At 39.4% G+C, this 14,723-nt stretch overlaps 1 protein-coding gene across 1 annotated transcript; it reads right to left on the reverse strand.

The window, feature by feature from the left end:
• Window positions 1-2,191: 2,191 nt before the first annotated feature.
• On the reverse strand, window positions 2,192-12,055 carry LOC108671778 (coiled-coil domain-containing protein 170-like). The gene is made up of 11 exons (XM_047881651.1): window positions 11,741-12,055; window positions 11,455-11,520; window positions 10,507-10,716; window positions 9,837-9,961; window positions 7,634-7,802; window positions 6,879-7,046; window positions 5,131-5,275; window positions 4,099-4,289; window positions 3,432-3,632; window positions 2,766-2,903; window positions 2,192-2,359 (listed from the first exon to the last, which is right to left on the reverse strand). The coding sequence occupies exons 1-11, from the start codon at window positions 12,053-12,055 to the stop codon at window positions 2,192-2,194; spliced, it is 1,896 nt and encodes a 631-aa protein (XP_047737607.1).
• Between the last annotated feature and the right edge of the window lie 2,668 nt (window positions 12,056-14,723).

Raw genomic sequence — 14,723 nt, forward strand, 5'->3', positions numbered from 1 at the left:
CGCCACCAGCCGCTGCAGGCGGCTCAGCGTGTCGAAGTCGGAGCCGTCGTCTGCGTCCGCACCCAACAACTCCGTCACTACTCGACGGAACTCCAGCAACTGCACGCATTGTAATGGATAAAAGTTCGAGACCGCAAAATGCTGTGAATGTTCTGCGATGTTAAGAATCGGCGACAGGCCTACGGCCTAATAAACGCTGAAACCGTTGTTATTTATTATTTAACCAATCCGTCATGGGAATGATGGGATAGTTTACCTTTCTCGATCTACGTGACGTAACAAGAAAGCTGAATTGAAAGGCGGAAATCCTCCTGGGTCAACCGTATATAGTTCAACCATGGGCGTCTCCCTATAAATACATCTATTAACACACGCAAGAATGTGTATATTTTAGTAAAAGTTATACTATTTAGCAGGAATGTTGTCTGGTTTACTAACGGTCCTCTCCCTTCTAAGGGCATCTCTGAGGCCCTGCCTAGCGAGCGCCATGTCGTGCGAGATGCTGTCCAGAGTGACGTCACTCACGCGCCTCTCCTCCAGTAGCTGCTCCGACGCAACGCGCACCTGTACAGCAGCATCAGCAATAATACATACCAATAATACCAATAACAGCAGCAATACCAATACCAGCAATAATACCAATACAGCATACCAATAATAACTTAGTCATGAATCTTGGAGGTTTTGATGTTTAATGTTACCCATACATCGAATACTTAGTAATTTAAAATCAACTATGGTTACAATTTAGAAAATTAACATCGAATACTTAATATTCTAAAATCAAAAAATAAAATTTTTGTTAATGGAGAAACATGATTATTTCTCAGTCTTCGTTCTTAATGTGAGAATTGAGTGAGTATTTGAAAATTTTAATGAATGAAACTTGAATTATCTTGAATACTGGGAATTCATAATGAAAGAAAAAGAACTCTAACCTTATAATTAGGATATATAGAGGTTTCCGACATCGTCTTACTCAATGAGAGATTGAGCAATTAGTTCGTTAGGTCTACGAGTATCAACTTATATTTATAAAAATATACGTTTAAAAATTGATTTTTAAAGACAACACTTCTAAAGAATCCAGCGTTTCCAATGTTACACATGTACAATGAATTTCTAATTTTATTTTCGATTATTAAAAAAATAATTTTTCTTGTTTTTTAATACATAAAAAATTACATTTTCGAAATTATTTATTCCGTCAATTGATTCATGCAGTGTCTATGACTTACGCAAGTGCTCAAAATTTCAAATCGATTGGACCGGTAGAAGTGTGTAAAATATGGATCATAAGATTTGTAGCAGACAGACAAAGAAACAAACAAACAAACAAACAAACAAGAAGTGAAGTTAAAGAGAAGTGTTGTAAAAAGTAACAAAAACTAAACCACGCGGAGTGAATCACCTGCTCCTTAAGTTGTGCCACCTTTCTCACGTGTCGGTCCTTGTTGCTCTCCAGCTCCGACACCTTCGCGGACAGCTCCTCGACCTTCTCCTCCAGCGACGCTGCGCGGCTCTGCAGCGCCGTAATGAATGTTACGGAGGACGTGATAAGAATATATGTATGTCTTTAGTATCTTTAGTCTGAACGGAGAGCAAATTCATTCAAATTTAGTAGCGTGGAAGACGCCAAGTAAACTCGTGTATATATTTTGTATCTTTAGTCTACTTGAAGCGCAAGTTCACCAAAATTTGTCGCTCGAAAGACGCCAATTAAACTCATCATGTCTAAGATATGATGAATCAGATATATGATATGATGAATCCGACCTAAGATATGATGAATTTCTCTGGTGTCTTCTTTGCTTTCAAATTCTTGACGGTTTAAATATCAACTATCGGTGCAAGATAAATAAATTTAAAGCAGCACAAAACGCAGGAAAGTTAAATCTGACAAAATATTTAATTGGTGCAAATGTACCAATATCAGTGGAATATTTCGAGAATAATAATTAGTGACGCGTTCCAGAGCCCGACATTGCCGTCTGTATCTGTAGGTATATTCATCGCGTATTCATCATTATAGTGAGGAAAATAAAATAAACATCTATTATCAAATAACTAGTCGTAAGTTAACCGAAAATTTCCTTTATAAAGTTCAACATTATTTGTCGAAAAAGTTCTAAAAATTTCTTGGTGCAGAAAATCTACAATCACTAATACACCGCAAGCCATGGAGCACTTCTCACCTGACCAAGAGGTCTTCCTTCTCGTCCTCCACGCTCTTGGCCGCCTTTGTGGCCTCCTCGTTGAGCGCTAACTTCCTCCTGAGCATGTCGAGGTGAAGCTCCTTCCTGTCTACCGCTTCACGGAGACTTTTCACCTTCCGCTGCAGCTGGTACACTGTCGTTGTCTGCAAATTAAGTTCAAGGGTATACCAACAGTTTACAGCAGGCAATGGGTATCATTTACGAAGAATACTTATGGTGAATGCTTCATTTCGCACTCCGAAATAGTTTTGAATTGGCTCTGAACATTCACACGCCATCGCGTCCACATCAACGCTGTAAACCCTTTCTTTACAGGATCAATCTGGCTCGACTTATACACTTGAAGGCAACGAGGAGAATCATAGACTCATAAAATAAACTTGGTTACTCACTTACTCTGAACATGAACATAAACTTAATTATATTTGAAAATGAACATAAACATTATTAGTATGGCCGTGAACATAAATTAGATTATTATGAACAAGAGTATCAACTAGATTATGCTAAACATAGATTATCACAATATCACTTAGTGTAAGAGGTTACTTTGTCCACTATTTTGTCGCCCTCGAGCTTGGCAAGCTGCTGCGCGCGGCACACGATGAGGTCTGCATCAAACCGAGCCTCGTTCTCGAGGCCTTCAAGACCGAGCGCTGTCATCACGCGGCTCAGCAAACGCCCGTTCTGTTCATTATTATTATTATAACTTCATTATCAATATAACTATAATAATAACTTCATTATTATTGGAATTTCACTCAATTCATTAGCGCTAAACTTGTTAGAAGGCTCATATGAAACTTAAAGGCCTGTAGAAATCGACACTGATAATATAATTGCTTTCGAATTTCTTGCAATGAATGATCATAGTCTACACATTACAGTATAGAATAGTATAGTATCGCGAAAGCCGATGTATGTATACGGCACAATTCTATTAATTATACTTTTATTATTTAATTTAGTTGCTTCGCGAATCTCGGTAATGCTAAAGATATATTATCGATATAAAATAATGTCATCTCTAAGCCTTTTTTCAATCGCATCTTATTTGTACAATCTCTTGCTAAATTGTCAGAAAGTTACAATTAAATATTATTTTCAAACTGACTTGCGTATCTTACGTTTTCAAACTAACTTTCATATCTTACGTATTATTTTCTTCTCATTTCCTTTTTTTAATTAATCATGAACCAGAGTCATGTCTCTCACCTTTTCGTTGCCTGTAGCACACTCTTCCCTCGCCTGCTCCGACGCCCCGAGGTCGGCCTCTAGGGTCCTCACTCTCGCCTGCAGCGTCCTGTTGTCCTCTTCCGCCTTGTGCGCCCGCCTGCAGGCGGCTTCGTAGAGCTCCGTCTGCACACTCACCTGGTCCTCTAGGTTCGCTGCTCGGTGCTTCAGCCGCTCGTTCGCCTGTGTTAATAAAAAGCAATTTCCCGTAAATTAAAATTATCTTCCAGTTTCATCACTAAAATTGCTAACTTGTCAGAAATCAATATTGAATAGGTAAAAAATATAAAAAAAATAAAAATCCCACAATTAATATTCCTGAAATTTCATGAATTATTTCGTAGGTACAAAATTCATCAACCACGTCAGTGAATTGCTGTTAATTAAAAAACTGTTACTACGTGAATAAAGTTCCAGTTTCATCGCAAAAATGAAAAACTTGTCAGAAATGCGTAAAAGTGTGCAAATGTGAAAATCTTAAACATTACAATAACCCAGTGAAAATTTACAGACGCGTCAGCTTCTGATTTGGAGTACCAGAAGCTGGGGCGACTCTAAATTTTGTTAGGGTTACAGACGCGTCAGCTTCTGATTTGGAGTACCAGAAGCTGGGGCGACTCTAAATTTTGTTAGGGAATCAGGACAGCACCTCGAACATCTCCCTCGCTGTCGCCACCCTCGTCTGCAGCGCCTGCACGATGTCGTCAGGAGCTGGTGCCACCCTTGCGCCCTCAGCAGCGGTGGTGGTGCTGGTGGAGAGCAAGGAGGCTATGGTGTTCAGGACTCCCTTCCACTCCACCTCCGCCTGCTGTCGACGGTGTTCCACCACAACGCACTCGTCTCAGGAAATAAAAATGTTCGTATATGTAATTTAATCCCGTCATTTTTAGCGCATTTTCTCGTTTATGGAAAAAAATGCACTATTGTGCTACGCCATGTCCGTCTGTCCGTCCGTCTGTCCGTCCGTCTGTCCGTCCATCTGTCTACCTGTCTGTTCGTCCGTGACTTCACGTTTTCGTCGACGAGAAAATGCGCTCTCTGTCACTCACTGCAGTGAGTACTGAGTTATATTTTTTAATTATACGGCGAATTTGAAAGTTCATATCTGCAACGACTGACATATTCTTCGTTGAAGGGCGCAGACTATTTGCCCGATTAAAAATATTTTTACTTTAAGAAATCAATTACTACCGCAGCATGCAGAAGTATGAGCATCCTAGTCACCTATAGCCTGACTCTGGCTCATGCTAGTCACCTCTAGCCTGACTCTGGCTCATGCTAGTCACCTCTAGCCTGACTCTGGCTCATGCTAGTCACCTCTAGCCTGACTCTAGTCACCTCTAGCCTGACTCTGGCTCATGCTAGTCACCTCTAGCCTGACTCTGGCTCATGCTATAGTCACCTCTAGCCTGACTCTGGCTCATGTTAGTCACTTCTAGCCTGACTCTGGCTCATGCTAGTCACCCCTACCCTGACTCTGGCTCATGTTAGTCAACTCTAGCCTGACCCAGGCTCATGCTAGTTAGCTCTAGCCTGACTCTGGCTCATGCTAGTCACCCCTACCCTGACTCTGGCTCATGTTAGTCACCTCTAGCCTGACCCAGGCTCATGCTAGTCACCTCTAGCCTGACTCTGGCTCATGCTAGTCACCTCTAGCCTGACTCTGGCTCATGCTAGTCACCTCTAGCCTGATGCAGTTTAGCCTCAGTAGCGTGCAGGTCCTCCAGAGTGCGGCTGAGGCTGCTGCTGGTGCTGTGCACGCGCTCACGCAGACTGACGACCTCTTCTTCGCTGCCTCTCATGCGCAGGCGCAGCTCGTCTTCACTCTGCCGATGTTCAAATGTTAACTAATGTGATGATTAGCGATGATGGAGTTCTATTTATAGCAGGTTATGCTATATTATTTGTTTCATACGCCACTGTGAGTTAGCAGTGTGCATTTTATTTCCATTCATAATCCGATTCAATGGAATGGTAATGATTTCAATTTCGTAGACCATAACTATTCTCCAGGTTGTTCTTATTTTGTATTTATTTCCATTCAAAATCCGATTCGTTGTAATGATTAGATTTCTATTTCGTAGGCTATAACTATTTTTCAGGACGCTCATCTTTAGTACAATTAATAAAGTAAGAATTTGAAGCTAAGAAAGCGCCAAGAAAATTCACCATGATATTATCATTGAAAATGTTTCGCAGACCAGTTTCATCATCAGTTCAAAATTTTCAGCGATAAAAATAGATTATAACACTGAATTTACACGTAAAAAATTGGCCGACCAAGGGAGAAGGAATTATCATGCTGGAAATTTGCTTGCCAATCCGTCGCATTCTGTTGTGCGAGTACACGCTGAACTGTGCGACGTACTTGAGTTTGAGAGCGATTTTTGTATCATAATTCTCCCTTCTGGCGCTTCCGATTTTTAGAACATGGAATCGTTTTGCATTTGAAGTGAAAACCTGTTCATTATTTACCTCTTATAATTATTATCCAACTGAAATTCTTAACCGACAGGTCTTTACGTTACGAGGTCCGTTCATTTTCCAATTTAGATTTTAATCACAACCGCTTAAATGTGATCGCTCTCTACTCTGTTAGTGAATCTGAATGATCTCTAAAAAAGTGTTATATGAAAATGTAGTCAACTTATTCGCCATTTATGTATTGTTCTCAAATAGTTGGTCAATTTGCGATTCGAGCATATAAATAATTCATTTAAAAAAGTCCTTCATGAATAATGCAAGCGGCAAAAATTTTTAATCGATATTTTTGATTTTGCAGGTAAATTCTGAGCAGAAGGCGACAGCGGCTCAGAAGTTGTTCTGCTCCTGGGATGTTCGCCACAAATTCATAAAAAAAGTTTTAATTTGAATTCCTGAACCGTATCTATCATGCTCATTTCCTCTATTTTAATCAGTCAAGATATCAAATTCCAGATTAAAATCCTAACACAATAGGTATATAGAACCGTTTTCGAGTCTCCACTTTATAATAACAATACCACATATAAAAACCACAATTACCGAGAAAAATAGAAACAACATAGAATATTCCTAGGTTCTAAATTGTTGAAATGGAATATACCAATCGCTATTAACACTCGCTCCTGAGATTAGGCCGTAATATGAAGATGTTTCGATGTACAGGCACCGAACTGAAAATTTGTCAATTGCCTAGAATTAATATAGAGTTGAATAAAAGATGCAGTCATTACGAACAGGATTCTGTATATAGCTCCGAATAAATAAGAAACGCCGTTCCACACCTTCTTCAGAGAGCCACACCTTCCTGAGAGCCACAAGTACCTTCCTGAGCCGCAAACTTGTATTGGCAATGTGTTCACAGTACTTGGTTAGGGCTTCACAGTGCTTCACAGTACCTGAGAGCCACAAGACTTCCTGAGAGCCATACTTTCCAGAGAGCCACACCTTCCTGAGAACCTCTCGCTCGTCCCTGACGCAGATCAGACTACGTCTCTCGTCGTCAAGCTGCTGCAGGAGTCTTGTGACCGTCTGTCGGGCGCCCTCAGCTGCTGCCGCCTGCTGCTGCAGTGACTCCTCCAGCTCCGCCTTGCCCACACGCAGGACGCCTAACTCCTGAAGGAGGGCAAAACAATTATATCAATATTTTCGAGAAGCTTGGAAGAATTACATATAAAGATTTCTTGACGGTGACCACGAATGCTAATTACTAATATTAAAAGAATGCTAAATTTAATATTTCATTTAGAGCGTTCGCAACTGAGTTGGCAAGATTAGCTAATTAGAAAATGCATATATTTCAAATATTCAATCTTATTTAATGTTCTATCTAATATTTATTCCAGATAAGAATCCAATTTTTATCTAGTCACTAGAAATATCTCGCGTCTGTAAATAGAGCAAGCATCACTGCTGGTCATAATAAATGTTTTTAAAATGTGGCAAGTGTTTAAGCTATTATTCTTTTTGTTATCTGCTTCCTGAACACTATAACGAGAGTTCTGAATCATATATTTGAATGAAAATTGTGTTCGCATTAATCGTATATTTAAATTGTAAATTAAAACACTAAAGTTAGAGCAGATATTATAATACGGTAGCAACTTTTATAAAAAAAACATATAATCGAACTGAGAGAAATTGTAGGAAAATGATACAAGTATAAATGATGGTCCACTCGACAAATCATTAGTAGCTCCGACCTTGAGGAGGTCGGTGAGTCTGCTGACGATGGCGTCAGAGAGGAGAGGCGTGGTGGTCGACGCCTTGGGGATGCCCAGCAAGGAAGTGAGGGACGCTACGAGCTCCCCCAGCCTCTTTTGACTCGCCTCCCCTCGCTGCTCAGCTCCCTCACGCTCCTCCAGCTGCACCCTGCAGCCGGAGAGTTAAATTATGGCAGTGCAAATATTAAAGTTAAAAATATAGGGAATGTTACTGTAATTATGAGAAACTTTGATACAGAAAACTGAGTCAATTGTACTGCAGATTAGGGAAAATATTTTTTTTTGTGCTAGTTGTTGAGGTTCTGCAGGGAACTCGCTGCTTGTAGACTACATGACACCAAGTTCTTCAGGCCACGCTAAGTTATTAATATTATTAAGCTCTCTATGTAATAACTGATGAAATTAAACATGGCATTGTAATTTCAGAATTAAAATTCAAGCCATTACTATCATATTTTTAGTAGCTTCTTCACCAGCTGAGGTTCCAAGTGACTAGAAATTTTTCATCATAAGTTTTTATCATGAATCTCATGAGTAGATTATCATCAAAAATCATTAACAATAAATACGCTCCGTTCATCAGTGCAGGAGTGAAAATATCTGAACATTTAGACCGAGCATGCAGTTTAAGCCCCTATTACTAAGTAACTGGAATATTGTGAGTATTCCACTGGAATATTGTGAGTATTTACTCACAATATTCCAGTTACTTAGTAATAGGGGCTTAAACTGCACTTAAACTTTAACTGCCCTTGGATTAATTTGTAAATATTTGCCAATAGTAAATGAAATAATTTATTTAAATCCCGTAGACTCATAAAACAACCCATGATAAGCGCTCAGCAGCCCATGACAACTTACGCGAAATACCATAAGAAATTTAGATAAACGTAAGGTCTTTTATTGTTAATTGGCTATTCAAATAAAAAAAAAACAGCTTAAGCCTTCACATATCGTATATAACATGAAATCTATCAATTCACCGAAATCGAAAAAATTAAAATGCATTTCAAGTCGTGGTTCTGCTCTACGTCGCAGGTGTGCGAGAGTGTCTGGAACTGCAGCGCTCAGCCATCAAAGGGGGCGAATATATATTTATGTGCTGCAACTTTTAACTGCATTTCGGAAGAAATTTTTACTTTTTTTATTTTACAACCATGAGTAAAAGCTAAAAATTTGTATTTTACCGAAATCCAATTAAAGTTGTACCTTTTTTAAATTAAAGAACATTTAAAAATAGAAAAATATGTAGAAGTTTTCGATATTTTTTTGTAATGAATTTAAATAATATTTTCATTGAGCTGCCACTCTGTCGATGCCCCAAACTAGTATTTCCCAGATTTGCTCCAGTTTCAAATAAACTTTCATTCGAAAGACATGGAAATTTTATTTATAGCTAATACTAATTACCGACTCATATCAGATAGCATAAAACTTATTAACAATGTCTTCTTAATGAGCGCTTTAAGTATGCTTGAAACCCACTCGAAAAGTCCTTTTGATGTAAGAATTATTTACAAAAACATATTATACGCCTATGCACGATTACACTTACGAAAGATGAAGATTGTAGGATACTATTATGCATAATATTTATTAATAATCTCTTCTTAATGATCGCTTTAAGTATGCTTGTAATCCTTTCGATAAATCCTTCTGTAGGAATTATTTACAGAAACATCTTCTATGCCTATGCACGATTACACTAACGGAACATGAAGATCGTAGGATGCTATCGTAGCGTTGCCAACTCCCGTCTTTGTAAAGAAGCACTCCTAGTGTAAAAAATCACTTCTAGGGTAGCTGAGCATCTTGCCGAACTCCTCATACACGTGCGAAGTACAGCGATGCTAGATATTGTCAAGCACGATGATGTTGACAGTTGGAGATGATTGTTTGGAGATGCATTGAGAGGCACAGCTCAATAATAAAATGTAAATTACAATTTCATATTGATTTCTCTGTGACTCAAGTGTCTCATGAGTGCTCAGGACAGTATTGTCTTCAGCAAGACGCGTTGTGGTCATCAATACAGGATTGTCAGCAAGACAATGTAGGGGTCACAAGACAATGTTTTGGTCTGCATAACTCACTTGAGTCTGTCAAATTTTCGGATTCTACATGCCAATTTCTGTCTGGTAACACAGATGACTAAGTTTAGTTAACAGTACCCGCATTATACCTGAGTCTGTCCTCGAGCTCTGCAATCCTCTGCGCGTGTCTGCGGTTGTCGCGGGTGAGCGCTGCAGCGCTGAGCTCAGCGCGATGCAGACTCGCCTGCAGACTAGCCATCGCGTCCTCGGCTTCCTGGTTCACGTGGCAGACAAAATTTAGCTTACTTGACTTGGTTATTGATGTATTTTACTGGGCTCGACTTGATTTATTTTACTGGGCTTGACTTGATTATTTTACTGGGCTCGACTTGATTCATTTTACTGTGCTCGACTTGATTTATTTTACTGGGCTTGATTCATGTTACTTTTATTCACAATTGTTTTAGGTTTTAGTCTGAGGTTTTTCTAATGCTACCAGAACCATTTGTGAAACTCAGTCAGGTTCATGGCATCAAATACATGCTACATACTGTTTGATGGTGCAGATCAAATATGTTCTGTTGAATCATATGTCAATAGATTTTAAATATTAGCCATAGGATGCGCAAAATTGTAAGTAAGAAAATAGTACTGCTTACTCATTTAGTATGAACAATTTTTATTGTTGAGGATGTACGTATAAGAAGCAGGTGCAATCAAAGTGGAAATCCCGAATCATTCCAAGGAATTATTCAGATCATCCTAAAACAGTTCCATCGAAAGTGAATAGACACACAAGTGAAGAGACAGAGCCCCGACCTGCAGACGACTCCTGAGGGAGATGATGGTGGCCGCCTGCCTCGCGTGCTCCTGACGGTGGGCGTCCAGCTGCCTGGACAGCTCCGCCACCTGCACGCCGCGCTCAGATGACCCAGCGCGCGACTCCCGAACTTCCTCCTCCAGGCGACGACACTTGACGGTGATGGCAGCCAGGTCGCTGCGCAGGGCTTCTTCTGTGTCTCGTTGAGCCTGTTTAACAGCAGGCAGTGAGAGAGGAAATATAGACGCAGTGAATGGATACAAGGAATATAGAGGCAGTGAATGGGTACGGGAAATATAAACGCAGTGAAAGGTATTGAATTACCAGACCAAATTACCAGACAGGAAATATAGACGCAGTGATTGGGTACGGGAAATATAGACGCAGTGAATGGATACAGGGAATGTAGAGGGAGTGAATGGATACAGGAAATATAGACGCAGTGAATGAATACAGTGAATGTAGAGGCAGTGAATGGATACAGGAAATATAGACGCAGTGAATGGATACAGGGAATGCAAAGGCAGTGAATGGATACAGGAAATATAGAGGCAGTGAATGGATACTGTCTCTTATACACATCTAGATGTGTATAAGANACACGAAATATAGACGCAGTGAATGGATACAGGAAATATAGACGCAGTGAATCGATTCTATTTGCCACGGATTTAACAAGTCAAATTCGAGGCTGGTTAAGTCCGTCTGTATATGCCAATTGACTAATTAAATAAAAGTAATTTTTACCATTACTTCACCATAAGAAGAAGAAAAAGGGTGAGAACATTTTCAATTTTGTAAGTCCGATCGAATATATCAAATAGGAAAATCCATCTTTTTAAGTTTAAAAGATATAATGACTGTAATTTTGAACCAGTATTACCAGTTCTCATTGAAAGATATCTTCGAACTTTTTAAAACATTTAACGTTGACGAAGCTCATGCACCTTATGAACGAGAAGCGCAGGTTCGGTCCAGTTTTCTGTGGCTGGATTGTACCTCATCATGCCGTCCTGGAAGCAGCGAAATACCTAAATCATTCTCAATGAAATGCTTCATTAAAAATAATAGGCAGTAGTTTCAAGTCAGTTCATTTGTAACTGAACGCATGACAATTTTATTGACACTTCTATATTGGTGACAATATAAGGAGAATAGTTACTAATTCCTAGGGAATATTTCAAGAATCACTCTGTTACCTCCTAGTAAAAAATCAAACAGTTAAGTGCTTACAATTTTATCAGACTTGAAAGACGACTCGTGGAAATCGTTACGCGCTTCTAAGATGAAATGTTCGGTGTGACTAAACGTCGGAGTCCTGTGCAGCTTGGCCCGAGTTGGGTCGGTCGTGTCCAACGTTTTCAGTTGCTTCATTTCCAGAGTTGGTTTGTCACATGTGTCCGGAACCTGATTAAAGTTATCTTTAGCATCAATTTCGATTATTTTTGGTTGTATTTCTTCGACATTGGCGTGTTTCCTGACGTCAGCGTGTGCGTCGGTTATCCCCGTTAAGAAGTCAGCAACAGGAGCGTGTACGCTGATGAACATTTCAGTGGCAGGCGGGAAAAAGTCGACCAGCAGCGGTGGTACGATGTAGTCTTGACAGCTTTCGCGAGAAAGAATGTCTCATATAAGTTTGACAAAGTTTATATATTAAATATGGCATTAATTAATTTAGAGGTAATGAATCGGGATCTTTTCATCAATCATCATTACCTCGTACTATGATAAATGCAGAACAATTTATTTTTGTGTTCTACCGCGTCTTTGCATGCAGCCTAGATTGAGAACTCTGTTAGAATTACAACGAACTCAAAGTTTACAATGCAAACTAAAACAGTCAAATATTAAAAGGTTTACTAGAAACCATTTGAAGACGACTTACTCTTTATGGACATGAGTTTCCTGATCGTTTGTTACGCTAGGAGACGCTCCTGGCCGACTTGGAGACCCGTGCTGGGTCGAAGTGCCAGACGACGACCCGCTGTGCTCCATGCCTGTATTAATTTTTTTTACGACGAATGACAACGAACTCGTATATATAATGTGCTCTGAATATGTTGTTAATGCTTTAAACAATAACAGTACATTTTAATGCTTTAAACCGTACTCTTTGTGTTTGTTTTTGCACTGTATAAAATATTTAAAATGTTTGTGAAATAGAACCTGTACGTCTCTAGGAGCCTTTGCCCCCCTGTAATTGAAACCTTAATTATGACGCCCCCGGTTAATGGTGTGTTATAAAGCCGATCGGTAATCATTTGCAACTCATAGAAATGGACATCTGGATGGGCAGCCCTCGATCGAATTTTAGTTTCAGCAGACACCGAACATCAACTTCTTCATAGAATAACTCTACTAGAGACATTATGTGGATGAATATGATTCATTATTGCCATATTTTGTTTGCCACAGTAGGTCAGCACTTGTTAGCCCGAGAACAAGGTTGAACTCGGCTGGATGGCCGCGTTCAACCTTGTTCTCGGGCTAACAAGTGCTGACCTACTGTGGCAAACAAAATATGGCAATAATGAATCATATTCATCCACATAATGTCTCTAGTAGAGTTATTCTATGAAGAAGTTGATGTTCGGTGTCTGCTGAAACTAAAATTCGATCGAGGGCTGCCTTGGAGAGTGTCCTGACAGCCCTCGAAAGACAAATTATTGATTGAACGAAAAATAAGATTCGAAGACGTTTACCACGTTTCTTTTGTGTCTGCATTATCTTTCTGGTTATTATTTGTATCTATTTTTTTTCTGAACGTTGAGAGGTTTATTTTTAACATTTGCCTAACTATTTTTACATTAATAACAAAAAAATAAGGAACTTATGGTGGATCAACTTTTTAACATTAATTAAATTATTAGTAAACTATATCGTGACCCACAGTCCTCTTAACGAATCTTTAAGATAATGTTAGACACAATCTAATTTATCCATCATAAAAGACTTCGGTCCCTGATATTTAATTGAACACTCGTTTTAATATTCAGTAGAGTGAAATTAATCCCTTAATTTCTATTAGAACTTCTGCCAAGCTCAGGAGCCTCTATTAAGCTATAGTCACTTGTTTCACTTCTGACCGCAAGCTGAGCGTCGCACACACTTCGCGCACAATTCTCTGCGTACGCCCACTGAGAAAGGCGAAGCAATCGAGTTCTTGGTATACTTAACAAGATTACTCTGGATTAAGCTAGGAGATACCACTGCACGCTGCACAATACACAGCCGTGTGTTACTTTCGTTTTTATGTGCTTCTGGAATTCGCTGTATTTGAAGAGCAGGTCATGCTGTCACCTGCACTTGTTTAATCGAAGGAATTTCAATAATATAAGGGAAGTAATTATCCTAAACCTAATTCTATTTTTATTCCCCACCTTTAAAAGTTTGTCGGATTTTTGATAACTACAACTTAATGGATACGCTCAGACAGTGTGAACGGAGGTCCTCATAGCGTAACGCGGACAAATGAGAAAATGTGTCAGCAAACATGAAATCATCCGCAAACGTCCGCATCGACGCGACAACAATGTTGTGAAGCCTCTGCTGAAGTCAAGCCTCTACACATTTGCCAACGATAAAGAAAGTTTTAAAGAATTAACAGAAACGCTAAAGCATCTTGAGCACATGCAATAAAAAACACTTCAAAAATCACAATGAAAATTAGCAAGAGGTCAAACTATCGAAAAAATTCACGAGCATAAAAAATAAGGAGTTCTCCCGAGTAATCACCAATGCTGAGAGCGTTGCACTGTTAGAAAAAAAAAAAACGGTGAAAAAACGGTCCCACTGGCATTCTAGTGGCCGGTGACCCCGTGAAAATAAATTGTTTCGCCGTTTTTATCATATGTTTTACGGATTTCTAGTGTTAAACTAGAATAAAAACGGCGACACGGTGTTTCTCTTCACGTGCCGACCGGTCACTGAAACGCTGGTAATACCGTTAACGGTCATTTTTCTAACAGTGTGTTATTAATTAACATCATCCAAAACTTATATTATAACAACATGAAGATACATGACCTAATGTTTAGAAGACAATCACTGGGTTATAAATTTTATCGTTTGCCTTATTTAAACCTCTGTCCGAGTTTAAGTTTGGATTCAGCCGAAAGAGCCTAATCCCGACTGCCTGCTCCCAACCGTAAAACAGTGCGGGGAATCTGTGATGATCTGGGATGCTATTTCTTGTGAATCCGGACGGCGCACCAAT

Source organism: Hyalella azteca, unplaced genomic scaffold (assembly GCF_000764305.2).
Source record: "Hyalella azteca isolate HAZT.00-mixed unplaced genomic scaffold, Hazt_2.0.2 contig8468, whole genome shotgun sequence".
In the NCBI taxonomy this organism is placed as follows: domain Eukaryota; kingdom Metazoa; phylum Arthropoda; class Malacostraca; order Amphipoda; family Hyalellidae; genus Hyalella; species Hyalella azteca.